Genomic DNA, 21,924 nt, shown 5'->3' with positions numbered 1-21,924 from the left:
TGTGTATGACATCCTGTGCAAGTGTATCAGGGCAGTTCCATGGGGATGCACTGTGGGGAAACAAGCAGCATGAGCCCCACACAGTGAAAGATGAACCCACGTCCATATGGGAAATGGAAGAAAGACAGTCTGGCAGGCTCAGTGCAGAACTCACCATATCAAGAGCAACCATCTCCCTCCACCTCTCAAGCTTGGCACATCTGGAAGGGCAGCCTGCAGTGCAGATCTGTGAGGAAACGCAGGAAATTTAGTAAGAGGGATATGAGGCTGATCACCAACTCCATTCTGCCAGCCTTTGAGGGGCGGATGGGGGACAACACATGAAGCAGGATGCACAAATTGCAATACTAGAGAATCAAGTAGCTGCACCACCAAAGCCTTACTTCTCTTGGGCTCACCTAATGTCAGATGCTCTACCAGACACTTCCAGGAGATAGCTGCTCATCTCACCGTAAGTCAGCAGCTTACCCACACAGACGGCCAGGTATCTGCCGAGAGCGCCAGGGTACCACAGAGGGAAGCTGCATGCTCCACTAACAGCCTGCTTAGAACAGGGCAGCACCAGGCTCCTGCCCATGCAACAGAAACATATTTGACATCAGGTAGTCAGGGAGAACCACCTCCAGGGCAGAAACAGAACTGCAGTTCCAAGCTACTCGAGCACTCTCTGTCCCACCAGAAGCACGACTGCACATTCTACAGCCAGGAAAACGGGAGTGCTGCTGGAAAGGGGGCGTAAACACAGACGCTGTGGCCTACGGAGCGCTAGAACTGGGCAAGGAGATCGACTGCTGACCTTCTAGATGCAAACGGCAGCCTGCTTGTAATTCCGCTCTTTGGCCCGACTCTCCCAAGCCTGCCACTGACATGCCACAGCAGGCAGAGTGTCCCGCGCGAGCCCTGACACAGCCTCTGCCACCTGCATCGCCTCTCCCTGCAGCACAACTGGCCACAAGGGCTAGGAGAAATGGAAGAACTACAGCTCTGCAGGGCCAGATACTGCTCTGACACCTGTGCTCAGGACCAGTTCTGGCTTGCAGGCAGGGCACTATGAAGAAGAACACTCTTCAACATGGTCCTACAGTCAAAAGGAACAGAGTACCCAGTATAACCTCTTCCCTCCCTCCTCCAGCCAGCCCCACACTATAGCAGCAGGGCTGGGACTCACTGAGACGTGCTCAGTCCTAGTTCTGCCACCTCCTGTACTGTCCCTGGGTGTGTCACATCTGGTCTGGCCCACACTGACTCCAGCACCTGGCACAGCTCTATAGCTCATGAGACTCAGCATCACCAAACAATCTTTGTGAGGTCCAGGGCTGCCCCACACACTGTCACCTGGGACCTACAGTTCTGGTTCCTCCTGATACACCTACCCCAATTTTTGCTGCTATTGGATGACCTCAGAACCAGGTATCTGGTCCCAATGGGAGGCTGGCAAAGGACCTCCACCACATCTCCACCCAGAACATAGCCCACATCTTTCCTTTGCTCCACCACAGACTGAGGCAGTACCTCCATGCAGGGACCCAGGGACAGCCCTGTGCACTCCAAGATAGTGCTGCACTCATGGGGCAGTTGGGCTGTCCCACCACAGCCCAGGGGGTCATGCTCTCCACCTTCACTCTGCACACAACATGCACTTGGCCCTCTGGGCTGCACAGGCTCCATATGGACAGACAGCATCTGCTAATGCTCCCTCCAGGGCGCTAGCTCATGCACCTAGGAAGCACATGGGGACATGAACTTCCCAGTCAGCCTGAGGAGACACAGACAGGGCCAGTCATTAACACAGTGGTCCAAGGCAGAATGCTGAAGGCTCAGTCCTAGCCCAGTTTATAGACCTGCAGGACAACACTGTCTCTTCAAAGCAAGAAGAGATTATGTCTACAAACCCTAGAAAGAAAATACCCTCTGTTTCTCCTGTCAGTCCAGTTCCTTCCATACTACCTCTTCCCCCTCTACCTGAAAAGGAGAGGTTTTTCACCAGAGGGGCAAACAAAACCCACCAGAAAAACCAAAACGCCTTTAAAAAAAAAGTTTATAAACAGAAGAAAAACCCACTACCCACTGCTAACTGTGCCCCAATGAACTGGAGGGGTTTAGTCTCTGCTCTGACTGGTACAAACAGATAAACAGCATGTCAATAACCTGGGCTGGCAGAAAGAGGCCCAGCACAGTAAGGAAGCACTTGAACAGCAAGAACCTCAAAGACAACATAAGCTTTTAGCAATCAGGTACCTGAAAATTGAAATAAGGAGTTCAGAGAACCGTGGAAGAGCCCACCCTGCTTCCCAGAATGACCCTAGCTTTCTGCGAGTATGCCCTGTAGCCTCTGCTCCTGGCTGTATTAGGTTGTTTTCAAACAGCAGCTGTGCATCCAGTCCTACTGAAAATCCAGATGGCAACAGTTCAAACTGCCTCGAGATTTGTGATGCAAAGATTAAAGACATAGTCTGTGTTTTTATACATTTATTTGCAGGCAGTCAACAGGAAGTTTTTTAGTTGCCTAAGAAAGTACCAGCTCCTGCAGGACTCCACAAGAAGGAAAGTCTCCATTTATGGTCTCTGTTAACAATTTGTTGAGAACTGAATAGCTCACAGAAGTCAGCCTGCTATTGGGTGTTCCATAGTTGACATATAAAGCTAAATAAAGCTAAAGTGACTCTTCCTAAAAATTATAAATAAGTCTGTGACATCAATCAAGCCTATGATTGAATAAAATAAGATATTGTACACAAACCACTTCAATTACTTATGTTCAAATCCCATAATCTGTTATCAAGCAAGCTTTAGGGCAGGTTTCCCTTATTTTGCCTGAAATTAATTCTAAGCTAACTGACCCACACCTAAAAACGCTATCCTCCTTTTCTAGATTATAAGATGTTTCCTCCCTGATCTTTTACTTACAGTTTTCTGCTACTCCAGTATTTATTTTTTTTACTAAATGCCAGCAGCAAATCAGAAAACTCCAGTACTTTTTTTTTTCCAAAACCCAGGTAAAAGTTATGAAGATCCTGCCCTTGAAGCAGTTCTCTCATCTAACTACTATTTAACAGCTTTTTTAACCTACAAATGGACAAAGAAGTGGGTTTGGTTTTGCTTTAGTAACCTTTTTTAATCAAATAGAGAAAAGTTTTAGAAACAAACAGTATTTCTGTACTTACTGCGTACTTTGTCATTCCAATATTGTTGTTGTTGTTTGTTCTACATTGTCTTCACATGTAGAACTTAGGGTTCACGTCTCTACTCCCTGCAGATGCTTTCGAGCTCCTCATGCCCACAGCCAGCAGGTGCCTCAGCTCGCTGCCCACAGGGCTCCTGGCACGGCCCTCAGCCCCCTTCCGCCAGGGCACCCAGCCCCGTGAACAGCTAGAAGGGCTTTGGAAAACTTCCCATTTTATCCTGCCCCTGCCTTCTTGGAACTAATTTAATAGAAAACTCTACTTACAGTTTTCCTCCTTTGAAGTGCGACAGCATTCACAGGGGGGTTTCCACCTGCCCACCATGCCGGCGGTGCCCGGGGCTGGCTGAGGGGCGGCCGGGCTGCCCCGAGCTGGGCCCGGCCGCGCTGGGGGGCGCAGGACGGCGGCCTGCAGACCCCTGCTGGTGCCAGGCTGCCGCCGCAACGCCGGCACCGGAGGGGACGAGCTGCGACAGGCCCATGCCCGGCCCGGGATCGCTGCCCCGCCCTGGCCGCCCGCCCGCCGGGCTGGGCCCCGGGCCAGGGCCTGCTGGGCGGCGGCACGGCGACAGCATCCAACCGGCACCCGTGCTGCCCGGCGGCTCGCCACCGAGGGCCCGGCCCCGCCCGCCGGCCTTCCCGCTTCGCCGGACGGAGCCGGCGGCGGGAGGTGGCGAGGGCCCGCATCGGATCCGGCCCGGCCCCGCCAGCGCCCGCTCCCCACCGCGGAGGGGCGGCCACGGGAGCCAGGCGCCCGCCCGCGGCGACCACCCGCACCTCGCCCCGGCCCCTCAGCCCCGCACAGCCCCCGGCGCGAGCCCAGACGCGGTCGGTGCGGGACAGGGGCTTTATTGAGACGCGGACGGTCACTTGCTGCTGGTGTACTTGGTGACGGCCTTGGTGCCCTCGGAGACGGCGTGCTTGGCCAGCTCACCAGGCAGCAGGAGCCGCACAGCCGTCTGCACCTCGCGGCTGGTGATGGTGGAGCGGCAGGTGTACTGTGCCAGGTGTGACGCCTCTGAGGCCAGCCGCTCAAAGATATCGTTGATGAAGGAGTTCATGATGCTCATGGCCTTAGAGGAGATGCCAGTGTCCGGATGCACCTGCCAGGTGAGAGTCTTACACAGCCATCACCCTGGAGGGAGCGAGGCCCCCCTTCCCACCACAGACAGGGCGCTCCAGCCCTAAAGAGGCCCCCAGATGCCACCCTGAGGGTCTCAAGTCGTGTGCCATTTGGGCCACCACAGTACCACAGGGACTATGCCAGCAGGAGCTGCTGTGCATCCCCTACTGAAGACAAGCCTGTCGGGTGGGAATGCCCACACGCTCCTCATCCCCCTTACAGGCTCCTGCAGAAGACCAAGGCCTTGACAACTCAAAGCCATCTCTGAAAATTCTTTTGTTCATCTCCCCAACAGAAGTTACCAGAATGATTTTGGTTCCTATTCATAGGGCCAACAGCAGCTGTTCTTGCCCTATTGACTTCTACTCAATTACTTCCATGCACTAAAGCTTATCCTCTCTAGGAAACCCTTTCTGATCTAGATTCATCTTTGCCTCCTACACCAAGGATCCCCCCACCCCCTTTTTGATACTCAGCTGGGGCTCTTCTGTACCCACTCACTTTTTTTCATCTCACTAAAAAGCAGATTTTTCTTCCTTCCTCTTTATAAGGCTAACATGCAATAGGCAGAAGTAACTCCATATGAAGCTTGTAGCAGAAAAGAAAGATTTGCTCACCTGCTTCAGTACTTTGTAGATATAGAGTGAATAGTTTTCCTTCCTCTTAGGCTTCCTTTTAGGCTTCCTGTCCCCAGAAGCTGAAGTATGACCATGCTTCTTCCCAGCTTCTGCACTCATCACAGCCCCCGACAGAGCAAGCCCCAACTGAGAACCAGCAGGTGCCATGGGGCTGGTTATATAGCAAAGGCAGCAGTACCTCACCTGCCTCAGGTGCAACCCCAAGGAGCAGGACGGACACACATCTGTGACTGATGATTCCTTTTTGCGCTAAGCAAAGGGCAGCTGGCCTGATAGGAGCTTGGAAGTAACTGATTCAATTAAATTTTCAGACCTGACAAAAAGTTTGAGGGTAACACGGGCAAAGAGGTGGGAAAGAGAGGCAAGTTGGCTGATGATACAGAACGGGGAGGAGTGGCTGGTACCCCTACCCCAGAGGCTGCGCTGCCGTTCAGCCAGACCTGGGCAGGCTGGAGCTGGGCAGAGGGGATCTCATGGAGTCCAACCAAGGCCAGTGTAAGGTCCTGCTCCTGGGGAGGGACAGCCCCAGGCACCAGCATGGGCTGGGGGCGACTGCTGGGGGGCAGCTCTGTGGAGAAGGGCCTGGGGGTGCTGGTGGGCAGCAAGTCGCCCATGAGCCTACAGTGTGCTCTCGTGGCCAAGGGGCCAGCAGGACCCTGGGGTGTGTGAGGAGGAGTGTGACCAGCAGATCAAGGAAAGTTATCCTCCCTCTCTGCTCTGCCCTGGTGAGGCCATGTCTGCAGCGCTGTGTCCAGTGCTGGGCTCCCCAGTTCCAGAAAGACAGGGAGCTACTGGAGAGGGGCCAGCAGAGGGCTACAAAGATGATGGGGGCAGGAGAATCTGCCCTATGAGGTGGACCTGTTCACCCTGGAGAAGAGAAGGCTGAGGGGACCTTATCAGTGTCTACAAATACCTTAAGGGTGAGTGCCAGGAGGACGGGGCCAGGCTCCTGCCAGGGGTGCCCAGCGGCAGGACAAGGGGCAGCGGGCACAGGCTGCACCACAGGCAGCTCCTGCGGAACCTGGGGACAAACTTCTTTCCCCGGAGGGTGCCGGGCGCTGGCACAGGCTGCCCGGAGAGGCTGTGGGGTCTCCTTCTCTGGAGCCATCCCAACCTGCCGGGACGCGGTTCTGTGCAGCCTGCCCTGGGAGAGCTGCTTCAGCAGGGGGGTGTGCTCCAGGGGTCCCTTCCAACCCCAGCCATTTTGTGACTCTTATGATTCTGTGAAGGGCAGTAGTATCTCATTCACATGGGGCAGAAGTGCCAGAGAAGAGCTATTCCCAGGTCCACCCAGTGTTTTGGTGAAAAGGGGGGTTCCTGCTTTGTTGGAAGCATGTAAATCAGAGTATTCAAGGTATTGCTTCCAGTATCAAATGAGCGGAACCACTTCTGTGCTATGGAATGGATAATGCATTCAGTGGAGACTCAGTAACTGCAGGGAACATTGGTCCAGTGACTGAATATAAACATCCCAACAGCCAGGGTCCCTCCCACTATCTCAGCTAGCCTGCTTTTGGGAGTCCTGCCCACTACACACAACAGAGTCTCAAAGGACAGAAGGGAGGCAGTGGGAGGGGATGGGTAACACCCAAAGCAGGTATTTGATCTGTCTTGGAAATCAGCAGTCACACTAGTGATGGTAATGATGATGCAGGAATTCAGCTAAGCCAGGAAAAAAAATGTGCAGCAACACAGTAGAGGAGTGAGCAGAATAGAAAAGTTTTCTGTGCCTGAGATAGAAAAGGAAGCCCTTCTCTCAGCAGGCACCACAACAGATGTTCCATAAAAGGATAATACTAGTATGTACTTTTTGGGGAGGGGATGCTGGTATCTTTGCTCTGCCACGTGTGCTGTCTGCTGCTCAGGGGCACATGTTATACTGGCATATCCTTAGCAAATCACATCTTCCAAGGACCAAGTTTGAGAGACCTCATCGGTCACTCTGTCGGCACTCGTACAGCCAACAGTGTTTCACTGAATTTAGTTTTATTCTAGGCCTGTCCTCACAGGGAGGCACCTGGTCACCCACCCCCAGTGCAAATAAATGTCACCGTGACAAATGGCTTCTAAATATCACAGAAGGGGTTCTTGCACCTGAGAATCAGAACGTCCCGTCAGTGCATTTTTGAAGGGAAACAGGCTTGGACATTGAGGATGTGGGGTGGTGGGATCCTTCTGGGAATGGGAGTGGCATATTCTGGGATATCTTAACAATGTCAAGAGATGTTGGTGGATGACTTGTACTGACAAGGAACAGCACAGAGCTTCCCCCTCTGATGTACATTCCAACCACCCACTGATATACAGAGCTGTAAATAGCTGAGATCTTTGCATTGGGGGAGACCATTCACTGCAACTAGAACCATTTCACCTTTTCCACTGGTCATAGCACACAAAGGCACTCTCACAATGAAGGAGCTGTTGGCTGTTGTGTCTCTCCGCAGCTGCAGCTTGTGTCTGGCACCAGCATTTAGACACACACAGCTTGTTTTTCTGACAAAATGTTTAGTTGGAGGGAAGCCTTTGGTGGACAAGGAGCAGCAACTGGTCACTCAGCACTAAGCACAGGGAGCCATTATATTGCAAGGGCAGAGGTTCATCCACTAAGCAGTACAGTCAAATCTGAACTCCCAGATTTGGGGAATTACCATCTGCTTCCCTGGGTGGCATGGGCTAGAGACCGTCCTTTGCTAAATCAGGGACCTATCTGCAACTGAGAAGTTCCTCGCATTTCCATTCTGGAAGCTGCCTGCTGGGCTTGACTCATCCCTGTGCTATTTTTGTAGTGTATGGATCGACTCACAACACAGGGATTCCCACAACCCTGCGCTTGATGCAGTATCTGCCACTTTTGGCTGTAGCTGTGTTAGAGTCAACCTCACTTCTAGACTACAAGCAAGAGTAACAGTGTAGAGGCTCTAAGCTACTACTTTCACAGAAGTGACCATCTTAGCAACTAAGGAGCAATTCTCAGTGTATCTATACACTGGTTTTGTGCACGACCAGAAAAGCTCTAGTTGAAACAGTTTAAAATGCCACCACCCCAGCTAGTGGCTGCCTCACTCACAGGAATCAGTACTCTAGGACATCAGCCTGCCACAGCTGCGTCTGTGCAATCTAACAAAACTGCCATAACAACAGGTTTAAACACCAGACTGATAAAGCATGTACGTGTACTCCATTTTACAAGTCTGGCCTACTGAGACCTCTAGTGTGGTTGCAGCTACTTTTGCTTTGAATGTGCACCTGTGGGCCACCTGTGCTAAATCAGGGACCTGTTTGTAACCGAGAAGTTCGTCTCATTCTGCAGCAGCAGACAGCTAACACAATTCTCCTTTTTGCTACACCAGCTACAAGAATTCTGCAGCTACTGTCCATCATGCTGGCTGTCATCCCAACATTCCCACGGCCTTCTCAGGATTTTCCATTCCCAAAGAACACCAATCAGCCTTTACAATAACTACTTACCCATCCCTGTCTGTTAACTTCAGAGTACTACACTGTGCGATACTCATTCGATTGACTTTTCAATACAATCTAGACTAATCTAGACTTTTCTGCAGAACTTGTATGGCATTTATGTTAATCTGCATTATTTTCATTAATCTGCATTATTCTCTTAGAAAAGACTCCTCCCCCCCCCCCCCCCCCCCCAAGATCATTGCTAAAAACACTGAAAAACCTGACTGTTCTGCACTGTCTACTGGAAGCAGCTGCCATGGTGACTTTTGTCCTATGGATGATACACAGCACTTCTGTAGCAGCAGTCAAAGCTTGCATGGTCCCTTTGCAAAAAAAAAAGCCAACAACCACCACCCAAGGAAATTACTCAAAATGTCAGCCACAGATGGCCAGCATCTGAGAAAGTACTGCAAGAGAGTAAAACTACTACATATTTTCCCTATTCTTCAATTTGCCTGTCAACATGTACTGTTGGAACAGGTTAGTGGGTTACATGAACCTTTCATGTGACCAGTGCAGCCATTCTCATCTGTCACAAGTAATTAAAATGGTAACTCATGATCACAAGAAGCTACTTGGTTTGATTTCCTGCTCTTTTCTTGATTACCTTTTGTTTTTTAAATACATGAAAAATGTGTTGTGTTCAAGTTTCTGTGGCACAGTGTGAGGTTTAAACATCAACTTTTCTAAAAATTTGTTAAGTCATGAGACCCCACCTGCAGTGCTCTGTCCATCTTTGGGGCCCCCAACATAAGTACATGGACCTGTTGGAACAAATCCAGAGGAGGCCACGGAGACGGCCAGAGGGCTGGAGCCCCTCTGCTGCGCAGCCGGGCTGGGAGCGCTGGGGCTGTTCAGCCCGGAGAAGGGAAGGCTCCTGGAGACCCTGGAGCACCTTCCAGCACCCAAAGGGGCCGGCGAGGAAGCTGGGGAGGGGCTTTTCCCAAGGGCCTGCAGCGCCAGGACAAGGGGGAACGGCTTTGCGCTGAGAGAGGGCAGATGGAGATCAGAGCTGAGGGAGAAATCCTTCCCTGTGAGGGCGGCGAGGCGCCGGCACGGGCTGCCCAGAGCAGCTGTGGGTGCCCCAGCCCTGGCAGTGCCCAAGGCCAGGCTGGACGGGGCTGGGAGCCACCGGGGCTGGGGGAAGGGGGCCCTGCGCGTGGCAGGGGTGGGACTGGGCGGTCTTCAAGGTCCCTTCCAACTCAAACCATTCTGGTTCTAAGAACAAAAATAAATGTTAAACTAACTTTATTGGATTAGTTTTGTTTAGTTAAACTTGTAAGGAACAAATAATTCATAGTCCAAAAATCCTAAATTATTTGGTCTCATTATTAGACCCATACAGTTCAAGGTGAAGGAAAAAGCATACACCTAAGCAACTCTGTTGTAGAAAACATACACTGGTATTTTCTAGATCCACATTGTCTTTAACTTCCAGTCCTCAGAACCCTTTCAAGTTGTACACCAACAGCAAAAAATGCATGTGTGGCTTGCTCCCCCTTCTGTCACTAACTGGAAAACCCAGTGCTCACTCTGGATTAACAGTTTCCCAGGTGAGGATCCTACTCACTAGTCTGTATCTCCAGAGCTCAGTACTCACTCTTCGGTGTAGCCCACAAATTCTGGTCATTTTGGTTGTACTGAAGAACCGAACCTTCACCCAGGAAGAAAGGACTCTGCAACTTTACTCAAAGCTCAGCACTGATCTGCCCCAGCATGCCCCAATAACTACTACAACTCACAAAACAAGACTGTTCTTCCCTCTTTATTGACTGATGGATTTTCAGGCAGATCTGTTAATTACACTGTTAAATAATAGTTAAAAACAAACCAAGGCCAGAGGAGTTTGAAGTGAAGTATCTAAACCGAAGCAGAAATTGGGAAGGAAGAGGTGGGAGAAGCTGGGCTGGGGTCTCCACTTCTCTATCACTGCAGCTCAGACACCCTAACTGCCACCACCATAACCCCAGACCACTAGATTCCAAGGCCTGGCTCAGATGGGACATCATCTAAATATGGAAACAGTTGCCCAGACGTAGCCAGATCAGAGGAGATCTGTCCAGATACAGAGGTGCAAGGCAAGTCAAGGGGAAGCAGTATTGCAGCAATCCTAGAACACAGCCAGAGATAGCAGCAGAGTCCCATTCCAGTTGGCAGATGGGTGAGTCAATTGGCCACTGTCAGTCTCCACAGAGCACCTGACCGACTGCTCTAGAGCTCACACATTGTGGGTCTTTTTGGTGAGCTGTGGATCTTCATCCACCAGCTTTGACTTGAGATGTTCCTTGTAGGCAAGGATGTCACCTTGCCACTTTGTGATTGTCTGCTTCTCGCAGACCCAGATCTCCTGTGCAACCTGAAAGCAAGCACACAAGGAGAGCAGCTTTACAGTACAGTATGTTATAATTTCACAAAAATCAATAAAACTAACCAGAATCTACTCTCTGAAGTCTGGTAAGAAATGAGGTTAGTAACTTTCACACTTCAACTACCAAAGAAAAATACCTGCACTGAACTATCTTACCTAGGGTTTTCTGCATAATTTATACAAGATTTTAGAACTAAAAATCCTTGACTTCTCAACATTTTTTTTTTTGTTTATGGACTAAGAAAAGCCTTTCCTGCTGTCTTGGTTTCAGCTGTGATAAGCATTAATTTTCTTCCTATTACCTGGTATAATGCTGTGTTTTGGATTTAGTATGAGAATAGTGTTGATAGCACACTGATGTTTCAGTTGTTGTGAAGTAGTGCTTACTCTTAAGTCAAGGACTTTTCAGTTTCTAATGCTCTGACAGTGAGCAGGTACACAAGCACCTGGGAGAAAGCAGGGCCAGGACAGCTGACCCGAACTGGCCCAAGGGATATTCCACACCACAGACTGTCACAGTCAGTACCTAAAGAGGGCAGAGTTGGCCAGGAAGGACTGATCGCTGCTCGAGAACTGGCTGGGCGTAAGTCAGTGGGTGGTGAGCAGCTGTAATGTGCATCACTTGTTTTTCTTGGCTTTTACTCCTCTCTCCTTTTTGTTATCTCCTTTTTCACTACTAATATTATATTATACTTTATTTCAGTTATTAAACTGTTCTTATCCATCCCATGAGTTTCACCTTTCCCCCGTTCTCCTTCCCATCCCACTAGAGCTGTCAGGGAGCGAGCAAGTGGCTGTGTAGTGTTCAGTTGCTGGCTGGGGTTAAACCCCTGACACCTGCTAAACTGGGCGTTGAAAAAAGGTAGTTCTTGACCTGAACTACTTGGATATAACACACTAAAATATAAAATTATACCTGAACTTGCAGACAAAGCTATAGCTGATAGATGAGCACTTGACATTTGTGTGCGTGTGGTGCAAATTCTTTTGCCTGTGCAGACTGAGTGATAAAACACTGGGCTAGAACTACTCCAATATAATTTTTAAAAAATCTAGTTAAGGCCTCCACAGTGTGTCATGATTTCCATTTAACTTATTCTTCACTTCACTTTTGTGGTGTGAGGTTTTCTTCTTTCAAGTACCTACTGTTCTCCTAGGCTAGGTCAGTAATCATTTCACATGAACATGGCAAGAGAATAGTGTCCAGTGATTATTTTTTTTTTTTTTTTTCACTCACACACCTTTTTGGGGATAAGTAAGAGCCAGTCAGTTGAAGACACCTTGTTTTAATTACTTAAACTGTCAGAAAGGTGCTCTGACAAAATTCACTACTTTTCTTACCTGCTGGATGAGTCTGAAGTCATGGCTGACAAGCATCATTCCTCCTTCAAATTCATTGATAGCATCTGCCAGAGCATCTATTGTTTCTATGTCCAAGTGGTTGGTAGGCTCATCCAGGAAAAGCATGTGAGGATTCTGCCAGGCCAGCCACGCAAAGCACACACGGCACTTCTGTCCATCAGAGAGGTTCCTAATGGGGCTCACCTGAGAAACACAAGACACCATTTGCAGCTCTGCAGTGAAACTTAACAGACCACCATCCTGACCGCAAAACATTCAGATCTCACACTGTGTTTCCAGCAGCCACATGACACAAGAGGACAGTTTAGTCAGTCTTACACCTAGGCTAAGCTTCTCTCGCCAGCAGAACAAGGGGATTCCAGAGGCTTCTGAAGAAGTGTCCATAGTAAGACCCAGCTGGTGTTGAAGGTTCCAAAGGATAGTTAATTGAGGTCTGACTAGTGTTCACTGCATCCTGACACAATCGTAAAACTACTCTCAACTTCTGGATTGATAAATGGGGAAGAACAATGTAAAAATCAGTGTTGAACTGCACTGATGAAGACAACTCCTGTCATACATGTGATGTGTGATGTACAGGAACATGTCATCTTTGGACTTTAGAGCACCACTGGTGATCCTACCCTCTTGTTTGAGCCAAGAAGTCCCCACTCCCAGCTGAGAATATGTTCTAGCATTTCTGCCTGGTATTCATCTCAGAAGTAAGAGATAAGCAAAGGAGTTCAAGTTACAGTTAAAATATGCTCAAGTCTAGCACTATGCCACAACTTGTCTTCTCTACACCTGGATTCCGAGGAGGTCACCCATTCCAACCCACATACTGCTGCAATGCAAAGAAAGTTCCTACGAGCTATGAGTTATTTTCTTCTCAGCAGAGACGGAAAAAACATTTTGATGCTGTGACAGGCCATGCTGTGTACTGCATCACACTGTCAGACATCCGCAGAGCAACAGAAAATGCAGCAGCTCTACTTTCCTAATGAGCAAAAACCAAACCTCAACAGCTCATACTCACCTGCTGCTTCCCTGTCAGACCATATCTGCCAATGATTTTTCTCATTTCCTCCTTCTCCTTGATCTCTGGGTAGCATTTCAGCATGTACTCCAGGGGTGAGAGGTCCAAGTCCAACTGCTCTTGCAGGTGCTGACAGAGAAGAAAAGTCAGCTTCAGGCTGTGCAGGCCACCCACTCCATGGCCAAAAGGATGCGCATCCCCACCTTATTCCCCTCTGGTACCAGCTAAGCAGCAGAATACAAGAGCCAGTAAGCCCACTCACAGTACCACCACTGTGCTGAACTATTATGGAAAGAGCCTCTTGTTTCAGGAGCAGGAGTGCTGCTTCAGAATAGCATGCTTGTCCACCACCAAGCACAAGGCAGCCATCTCTCCCATAAAAGGTGAGAGGCTAAACAGAAAGGACCACACCAAGACTCTTTTCAGGGTAGGAACATTTGCTAGAGCCCATTCAGCCAACAGAACAGTTCCATCCCCTATCTCCAGGCACAGTGGGAGGGGCCTTAGATGTAGAAAGAGGGGCAACATTTCTTATGCCTGACAGCTTTTTCCTTAGCATTTCATGTCCCTGGTGTCTGCTGTAGGGAGTACCTGGTGGTATCTACCAATCTTCACATGCGAGTGCTTGCGAATCATCCCATCTGTGGGCAGCAGCTAGAAAGGGAAGATAAAAGTGTTTCACCAGGGAACCCCTCCTTTTGCTGTATGCCAGAAATACAGAATCCAGCCATCTCTGCTCTGGCACAGAGGAGTTAGCCTGAACAGATAATATCGGGGGTGGGGGTGGGGAAAGCCCTATATTATAGCAAGATCTTAGGATTTCCAAGGCCTGATTGGGGTTCTGGCAAATAAGTGCAGCTTCTTTGAAGACTACCTCAAAAATAAGGGGTAGACAATGTAGGGAGCATACCTCTCCTGTGAGCAGTTTCAGCAGTGTTGACTTTCCAGCTCCATTGGGTCCAACAAGAGCTACACGGGTATCCAGGTCAATCCCAAACTCCAGGTTATTATAGATCCATGGCTGCAAACCGGAGAAATCACGACACATACTATGCCTTTCCACTACTACCCAGAACCTCTGGGCTGCACCTGTAATGCTCTATCCTCAGCAGACTGAGTATTAACACTTCCAATAAGTTTGATCCACTAGTCACATGCTGCAACCTGATCAGAAAGCTTAGTCAAAAGCCTCATGCTCCCAAAGAAGGCAGGGATACAAGTAATCTCCATACCTCCCATGCATACTCCCTATACTCACCCCATCCTTGGTGTATTTGAAGCTGACGTTCTGCACCATGATGACAGGAGGGGGGATTTTCCCACAGGGTGGGAAATAGAATGACAAAGTCTGTTAACACAGAATAGCCACTTGTTAGAGAACCTGAAGCACAAGACAACCCAGTTATTCTGGTATAACCTTGCCTGACTACAAACACAATCTGTAGACCAAGGCACTAGACTGTAAGCCCCTCTAGCAACTCACAGATTTATTCTGATTAGTTGCTTACAAGCTCATCCACTGGCTAATAAGTCCCTGCTTCTTTCCCCTTGAAATGTGGTCTTACACTTTTCAAATAGGAGTTGCTCTGAGCATCCGCCCCCACCTTCTCCAAACCTTAGACATTCATTTGTGATTTCTGTATCTGCAAAACAGCCTTATTGATATGACAAATCTCCTCCTCTTTCCACTCTTCAGCATTATGCTATCTGCAGTACAGTCATCCTTGGCATCAGAAAGGGTACACCACTGTGGCTTCCAGCTGTGTCAACCACTCCTGCTGTCAGCTAAAGATCATTCTACTATACCTAGCCAATGTTTCTAATATTGATCTCTAGATGCAGTCCCGTGTCTGATCCTACCTTATCATTCACAACTCTCTCTGTCAAGCCAGAAGCCATCATTTTTTGAAGGGTCTTCTCCTTGCTCTGAGCTTGCCTGGCCAGCTTCGCACTACCATGACCAAATCGTGCAATGTAATTCTGCAACAAAACCCAGAGTTGGCTGAAAGCCACAATAACAAGGTTGAGGAGGCGCAGGGATGCCCACCTGCATGGGTAGAAAGATGTTCATGCAGCTAGGCAGATACCTTCATATGGGCAATCTGATCTTGCTCCCAGTGGAATCGCTTCATTTGATTTTCTTCGAGTTCCAAACGAGTCTTTACATACTGATCGTAATTTCCCTAGAAGACCACAGAACATCATAGGTTGCCCGGAGAACAGCTCCTCTGTTTTTGCCAGTTGTGCAGGGCACCATTTACTTACTGTGTAGTACTTCAGTTTGCGGTTGTGCATATGGATTATGTTGGTGCAGACACCATTCAAGAAGTCTTGGGAGTGGGATATCAGCACAAGGATCCGCTTGAACCTGTGGTACCACGCAAGTTATTAGAAACTAAGCTAGGGAAAGAATTCTTGCTCATTGGCCCTGGTGGTGATTGACAGGGGATTTACAGGCACTGCATCTCTCTTGCCTTCAATCGGATTAAGAACAAAAAGATAACAGCCTTGGAGATGGCTCTGGGAAATCTGGAGTAAAGCAGCTACAACCAGCTGCGGTAAGCAAATACTGGAAACATCTCTCATTGTGTTAAAACACTCTTCACTGTAAGACAGTTCACAAAGAGTTGAGAGCTGGCTACCCATGTGGTAGATGACTTGTGCTACTGATGCAACTGACTCCATTGGCATCACAGTTTTTGAAAGTTTCAGCCTTTGCTGCTTACTTCCACCATAATACAGACTACCATCTGTTAGGTTTACTATGCATGGCTCCACTCTAAATCTGCACCATGGCTGGTTAAAGCCTCCCAAAAAAAAGAGGTTCAAATTACTTCCCTAAAACATCTGACTTCTAAAGCAAGCATGCAAAAGGTTCAACTGACAAAACTGACAGAAAAACCTCTGCAAATGAAAAGCCCTTCACTTTAAACTTTATAACTATTCCTAAGCTTTTTACCTTAAGCCTTAACATTTCACCTTTGTTTACAAAAACCAGTCACCTGACATACTAGAACAAGATGAAACTGACACACTTGGGTACCACTGATCCGTGAAAACAGGGGACCAATATGTAGAAAGATGAGCTGGAAGCCAGCTCTGGAAAACTCACAGTACCGGTACAGCACATGGTGCTGGTACACAGGCTGCCCCCAGCTTCCAAGGAAGTAGCTTTAACCAGGTAGCCCCAACCAGAATTTTTCATTTCTTCAGTAAGGGAAAGACAAGGGCTTGTCTTGAATTCACCACCCCTTGCATCAAGAACTCTTCCACAGTCATGTGTAGCAGCAAGCACAAGATGTCACCAGTACCACAATATAGTTATGTAGCCACAGGAACTATAGCCAGTTACCCCTGTAGCACCTGCTCATGTGCTGATTAGGTGTTCCAGCAGAAAAGCACAACTCAGAGAAACAGCAAACTCCTTCATGCTTACGTTTTCAGCTCTTCCTCCAACCACACACAGGCATCCAGGTCAAGGTGGTTTGTGGGCTCATCTAGAAGCAGCATGAAAGGCCGAATGAAGAGGGCTCTGAAAGGAGAAGGGAGATGACACAGTAGGGTAAATGCAGGTAACCCAAAGCCTCTCAGCTCTGCTCCCAGTTCTTAGAACTGTGTATGTGGCTCTGCAGAGTCAAGAGCAGGCAGGCATTCTCCCAGGAGCCAGCAGGCAGTATATACCACTCACCTAGCAAGAGCCACCCTCATTCGCCAGCCACCGCTAAAGTCCTTCAGCTTCTTCCTCTGCATGGCTGGTGTGAACCCCAAACCATGAAGGATCCGTGAGGCCCGTGCTTCTGCCTTGTCAGCATCCAGCTCCTCCAGACGTTCATATAACTCCAAGAGTTTCTCACACTCCGCTGAAAGAAAGCCTGCCTGTCAGCACTTATACCAATAAAGGGCTCTCACCTGCACCTCTATACAGCTGGGAAAGCTCACAGTCCACCTGCTTTATCACCGTTCAGCCCCCTCCATTCCCGAACCTGAGACACTTCTTAAGAAGCTGCATGGAATAATTTCATCTAAAGTGTAATCCTACAGGACTTTTCAACCAGTACAGGGCAGCTGGGGGAAATAGATACTGTAACATGTAAAAACTCTGCCAAGGAACCCAAATAATCCCTTTTCTTCAGTGAGGAGGGAAATGGAGGAAATGTCCCTTGGGACTCCAAGAAGCTTTACCATCTTCATGAGCCAGACGTTCTGCCTCTCGTTCTAACATGGCCCTCTCTGTATCCACCTCCATCACACACTGGAGAGGGGTCTTGTCACTGGGAGGCATCTCTCGAGTCAGGTGATAGATGTCAATATGCTCTGGGATGGGCACTTCTCGTTTCCCAATAGCTGACAAAAGCATGGATTTCCCTGTGTGCAGACAGACACTCCACATCATTGTTGGATTCAGTGAGATACAACGTCACAGAGAAATGGATGAGATGCAGTCAGATCCCACCAATTCCCTCCCTTTCCAACCCCTGAAAATCCTTGGGAATTTCTTGCTCAAGAGGCCAGAAGAACTAGAAGCACATCAGAGCATACTGCCTCACTGCAATAGGCTGCCCCCCCAGCTAAGGCTCATCACCTGAGGGACAGGACTGAAACAGGAAGAATCTCTTTGGAAACCACTGCAGTTCAGCCCTTGCCCAGATTTAGGGAACCTTCTCTCTGCTGTGTACTTGCTGTTGCCTAACCAGGTCTGACACCTGCTACCAGGACCCCAGATTCTAAAGACTCCTAACATAGAGGAATGTTATGCACCCGTCATTAGGGACCCAAGTGTTTTCCTGAAAGTTAAAACAATTGGTCACTCTTACTAGCTCTTCCTCAAGTACACCCACATTCTGCATCTCTCCATGTAGAGTGTCGCCTTCTCCAGGGACTATACAGTTGTTTTCCCACTCAGGCCAAACCACACACTCCCTACTCCTCCACACTGTGCAAGTTCTTTGACCAATACCATCATCATTGGATTTACTGACACTGCTAAACAAATCCTGCAAACAGGAATAAGGCAGATTCACAGATCCCAGACATCTCACCCAAATCTCACCAGAAACAAGTTCAAATGCACAGTCCAAAGCTAGAATGCAACCTCATACCTCCACCAGCAATACTTGCAATTCCTCTTCCTGGGTGGGGGGAGATGAGAGAATGGAAACTGCCATCTCCCAGCCACATCTGTCTAACAGCCCTATTTCTGGTTTCCAGTATTTACCACCTGCATCTGTCCAGCTTCTCAGCAGGACAGTATCCTCACCGAGCTCCAAGCAGCCCAGGTCACCGTGCCCCACAGCTTACCAATCCCATTCAGTCCAATCAGGCCGTAGCGCCTTCCGGAGTTCAGCTCCAGTTTTGTATCACTCAGCAGCTCCTGACCGTGGAAGGTCAGTGAGAGGTTAATAATGTGCACGTCAGTGCTGTTGGGATGGGAGGCCAGCACTCCTGTCACAGCACGGGCAGCAGCTTTCTTTAATTCAAAGTCCTCCAGCTCCTTTGTAAGAGCATCCACCTCTATATGCAGAAACAGACCAGAGGTGTTAGTGATTTACAGATACAAGGGAAGCAATAAGCCCCAATAGGCCCACGACTACAAAAACAACTCCCATGTCCCCATTTCTACAGAAATGTTGAGGAGGCCCAGAAGCAATGACACTCTGCTTTTCAGCTTAGCAGATGGATACAGAGGAACTTCCACCTGCTCTCTCTAAAAAAATATGACCACTAGGACCAAGCGAGCTGCCAGAACAGCTAGCCTGTTATCCAAGAATGATGGGACTAGCTCTCACTGCAGGAAGGGCTGGGATGGTAAGAGAACTTATAAAGTGTTGCTTGCAAGCTTAAGGAAGGGCCTGGCCAAAGGAAAACTTGGGTAGAAAATAAATGAAGGGAAAGCTGAAAGAAGAAAAGCAGCAGCAGCATTGGAATAGGCCGTACCAATTTTTGCGAAGCTAATATGCCCATATGCATGCCCCCACCTCTTCCTTTCCTCCCACAGTATAAGCACACCTTTCCTATCATAGTGATCTGTTGCAGCCCAGCATTTGCAGTCAAATTTTTGGTGAAACAATGCCATTAGAAGAAGAAAACGGCACTGAGAATCTCAGCAACATTCCAGCTTCTCAAAGCAGAGACCTGGCATTCAGATTGTTTGTGTTCAGACCACTGAGGGATAGCACCCTGGCTCTCAACGTCTAGCACTCCTGGGAAAAACTCTGCAAAACCACCGTTATTGCCAAGGCTAACGTGCCTTACCCAACAAGAAGGAGCAAAAGATGCCGACTGTGCTGACACAGGACCCTCTCTGAAATCACGGGCAGCACAAGCAGACCAGTTGGATAAACAAGCAAACCAGATGAGCAAGAAGAGGGCAAGGCAGCTTTATCCTTGATGCATAACAACTTCACAGGGAACTGCTAGTAAGAAACAGGCACATATCGACCCACACTGCCTGCCCTCCGACATCCTCGCTGCTTTACCAGCCTGCCCTGCACTCCCAGCGCCTGCTCACCGCCACGGCTCTGCCGCAACCCCAGCCGCCTGCCCCGCCCGCAGCCCCCACCGGCCGTGGCACTGGCAGCCGCAGGCAGAGCGCTCCCGCCCGCCCCGGCCCAGCTCGGCGCGGCTCGACCCGGTGGAAGGCGCAGGGCCCGAAGCCTGAGCCCGCCGCGGCTCCCCAGGCTCCACCAATCGGAAGGCGCTATGCAAATGTACCGCGGGAGCGGACGGCGATTGGCCGATTCGGCGCGGGCGGGCGCCAGGGCCGCCCCGCCGCAGGACCGCCCCGGCTGGGCCAGCGCGCGTCCGGCACCGGCGGCCCCAGCACCGGCCCGGATGGCAGCACCGCGCAGGAGCGCACCCGGGACCGCCAGCAAAGAGCAGGGTCCGCGGGAGACCGGCCCCCCCGCCTTTGGCTGCCCCGCGTCTCTGTCACGCATCGAGTGCCTCTTAAAACTGCACTGTGGGCTGAGTCTGAAAAAAACTTGCGTGCCCATCTGCCGGCGGGTCACCAGGCGGGCTAAAGCAAGGACCGACTCAACCCTCTCTCTCTGTAAGCTTTACCTTGCCTGTTTCCTTTAGGGAGGTCAACAGCTCTTTGTTGACACAGTCTCTTTCCTAAGATAACCAGGCTCACAGTTTCTGCAAACGAGATATGGCCCAGAAAAACAGAACAGACAGGGCCATAGCCGTAAGAACAGTAAGAACTGAGGCACTACAGTGGTTCCTGCAGCGTGGGGCTGGGGGGGAACCCAACAAAAACTCGAACAGGGCTGGGCATAAAGTACCAGAAGATCAGGACCGTATCTGACGGGGAAAAACCACCATCAGCACCGTCGATCTTCACACTGCACGCCTGAAGTGAGGGCCGAGGGAGCCCCTCACCTGCACAGCCTACGGACAGCCGCCACGGATCGCTGTAAGTGTCCGGCTGGCTCACAGGAGATGAGGTGGCCCTAACGGGAGGCACCGCGGCTGGCCCAGCTCGGCGCAAGCCCGTGCCCACGGGTATCTCATCCGAGGAGAAACGGAAGTCCCAGCTCTCCGAGCCGCGGGCACAACCGATCGCGCACCGTCCTGCCCACCGGCAGCCCCGGCCGGGCGCTGCCAACGCCGGAACGCGCGGGGCTGCCGGGCTGAGCCCCACCGAGGGCTCGCGGGGGCGCCGGGGAGCCCGGGCACGAGCCAGGCGCCCGCCGGCGCGGCAGCACCGGCATCGCGGCGGGGCCGCCTCTTACCTGGCAGCGACGTCCCGTTGGCCTCCGGGGGCCTGACCTCCTGCGGCTCCGTCCCGGCATCGCCGTTCTCCTCCGGGGCTCGGCGCGGCCGCTGCCGGGCCTTGGCCGCCTCCTTCTTCTTGGCCGCCTTCTTCTTGGCCAGGTCCGAGGGCATGGCGCGGCGGAGGCGCTGCGGCGGAGGTGCGACAGGCGCCGTTAGGCCGCGACGATCCGATCCGGCCCGCCCCGCCCCAGCCCGGCCGCCCCGCCCCGGCGGGCCCGCGAGCCGCCCGCCCCGGCCCGGACCACGCGGCGCCGCCGGGCCCGGCCGAGGGCCAGCCAGCCGCCCGCCCGCCCGCCCGCTAGGCTGCCCTGCCCGGCGGCGGCGGCGCGGCCCGGCCCGCTCCGCTCCTCCTGCTCGCCCCGCCGCGCCGCCAAGCCCCTCCCGCACCGGCGGCTCCGCGCTTTCCTTCTGTCGCAACAGGACAGCTGCTACCGCGTGCGCACGCCCTGCCCCCCGCGGCGGCGACCAATCGTAGCGCGTAGCGTCACCCGCGCCGGGCCGCCGCACACCTCTGGGAAGCCGAGTCCGCGTGCCCTCCGCCGCCCGGGCCCGGCCGCGCCGCCGCCTGCCGGGCACTGCGCGTCCCGGCATGCCACGCGCCAGGCCCCGCCCCCGCCGAGAGCCGGGGACTCTGGCCCGCCTTACAATAGAGGCGGTGGTGTTGGAGGGCAGAGCGGCCGCCGAGGCGCTATAGCGCGGAGCGGGGAAGCGGAGCGGAAGCGGAAGGGCGGCTGGTCGCTATGAGGCGGCTGAGGTGGCAGCGGCGGGAGCGGGGCCCGGTGGGAGCCGCTGCCGCCCCCCGCGCCCCCGGCACGGAGCTCTGCACCGGCCCCATCGCCGGCTTGCGCGCTGGAGGGCTGCCGTGCCTTGCCTGCAGGTGAACGAGCCCGGGGGCTGCTGAGCCGCGGGGGCCGGCCCGGAGGGCGGTGCGCGGCGCCGCGCCTCCAGCCGCCCGCTGCCTCGGCAGGGCCCGCCGCGGCCCGCGCCGCCTCGGCGCCC

At 51.5% G+C, this 21,924-nt stretch overlaps 3 protein-coding genes across 3 annotated transcripts in view; all 3 read right to left on the bottom strand.

The window, feature by feature from the left end:
• ASB10 (ankyrin repeat and SOCS box containing 10) overlaps positions 1-3,773 on the bottom strand; it is a 28,024-nt gene extending 24,251 nt beyond the window's left edge. Inside the window, exons 1-2 of the mRNA XM_037386820.1 lie at positions 3,449-3,773; positions 155-226 (exon numbers count right to left, since the gene is read on the bottom strand). The gene's annotated coding sequence lies outside the window, so the exon portion shown is untranslated. The remainder of the gene's footprint in view (positions 1-154; positions 227-3,448) is intronic.
• A 274-nt stretch (positions 3,774-4,047) lies between these two features.
• LOC119147003 (late histone H2B.L4) lies at positions 4,048-7,612 on the bottom strand. Its single transcript, XM_037385434.1, has 3 exons — positions 7,591-7,612; positions 4,922-5,031; positions 4,048-4,284 (listed from the first exon to the last, which is right to left on the bottom strand). Exons 1-3 carry the CDS (start codon positions 7,610-7,612, stop codon positions 4,048-4,050), a joined length of 369 nt encoding a protein of 122 aa, XP_037241331.1.
• A 2,541-nt stretch (positions 7,613-10,153) lies between these two features.
• Positions 10,154-21,442, bottom strand: ABCF2 (ATP binding cassette subfamily F member 2). The gene is made up of 15 exons (XM_037385433.1): positions 21,313-21,442; positions 20,883-21,051; positions 18,448-18,660; positions 17,332-17,514; positions 16,838-17,009; positions 16,586-16,681; positions 15,415-15,517; positions 15,237-15,332; positions 15,010-15,129; positions 14,408-14,497; positions 14,060-14,170; positions 13,741-13,803; positions 13,150-13,278; positions 12,114-12,317; positions 10,154-10,760 (listed from the first exon to the last, which is right to left on the bottom strand). The coding sequence occupies exons 2-15, from the start codon at positions 21,034-21,036 to the stop codon at positions 10,623-10,625; spliced, it is 1,872 nt and encodes a 623-aa protein (XP_037241330.1). The 5' UTR covers positions 21,037-21,051; positions 21,313-21,442; the 3' UTR covers positions 10,154-10,622.
• Between the last annotated feature and the right edge of the window lie 482 nt (positions 21,443-21,924).

The sequence above is a fragment of the Falco rusticolus genome, chromosome 4 (genome assembly GCF_015220075.1).
Source record: "Falco rusticolus isolate bFalRus1 chromosome 4, bFalRus1.pri, whole genome shotgun sequence".
Taxonomy (NCBI): domain Eukaryota; kingdom Metazoa; phylum Chordata; class Aves; order Falconiformes; family Falconidae; genus Falco; species Falco rusticolus.
The sequence above is the reverse complement of the archived record's forward strand: the minus strand, read 5'-3'. Positions and strand labels throughout refer to the sequence as shown.

What these genes read in the sequence shown, in the direction of transcription:
- LOC119147003 (XM_037385434.1), bottom strand. Translation starts at nt 7,612, where the DNA reads ATGCCACCCAGGGAAGCAGATG. An exon ending in GCCACCCAGGGAAGCAGATG is followed by an intron (nt 5,032 to 7,590) that starts GTAATTCCCCAA and finishes TGATGAGTGCAG; the next exon opens with AAGCTGGGAAGAAGCATGGT. An exon ending in TCTACAAAGTACTGAAGCAG is followed by an intron (nt 4,285 to 4,921) that starts GTGAGCAAATCT and finishes CTCACCTGGCAG; the next exon opens with GTGCATCCGGACACTGGCAT.
- ABCF2 (XM_037385433.1), bottom strand. Translation starts at nt 21,036, where the DNA reads ATGCCCTCGGACCTGGCCAAGAAGAAGGCGGCCAAGAAGAAGGAGGCG. An exon ending in CAACGGGACGTCGCTGCCAG is followed by an intron (nt 18,661 to 20,882) that starts GTAAGAGGCGGC and finishes TTCTGCATATAG; the next exon opens with AGGTGGATGCTCTTACAAAG. An exon ending in ATGAGGGTGGCTCTTGCTAG is followed by an intron (nt 16,682 to 16,837) that starts GTGAGTGGTATA and finishes TTCTCCTTTCAG; the next exon opens with AGCCCTCTTCATTCGGCCTT.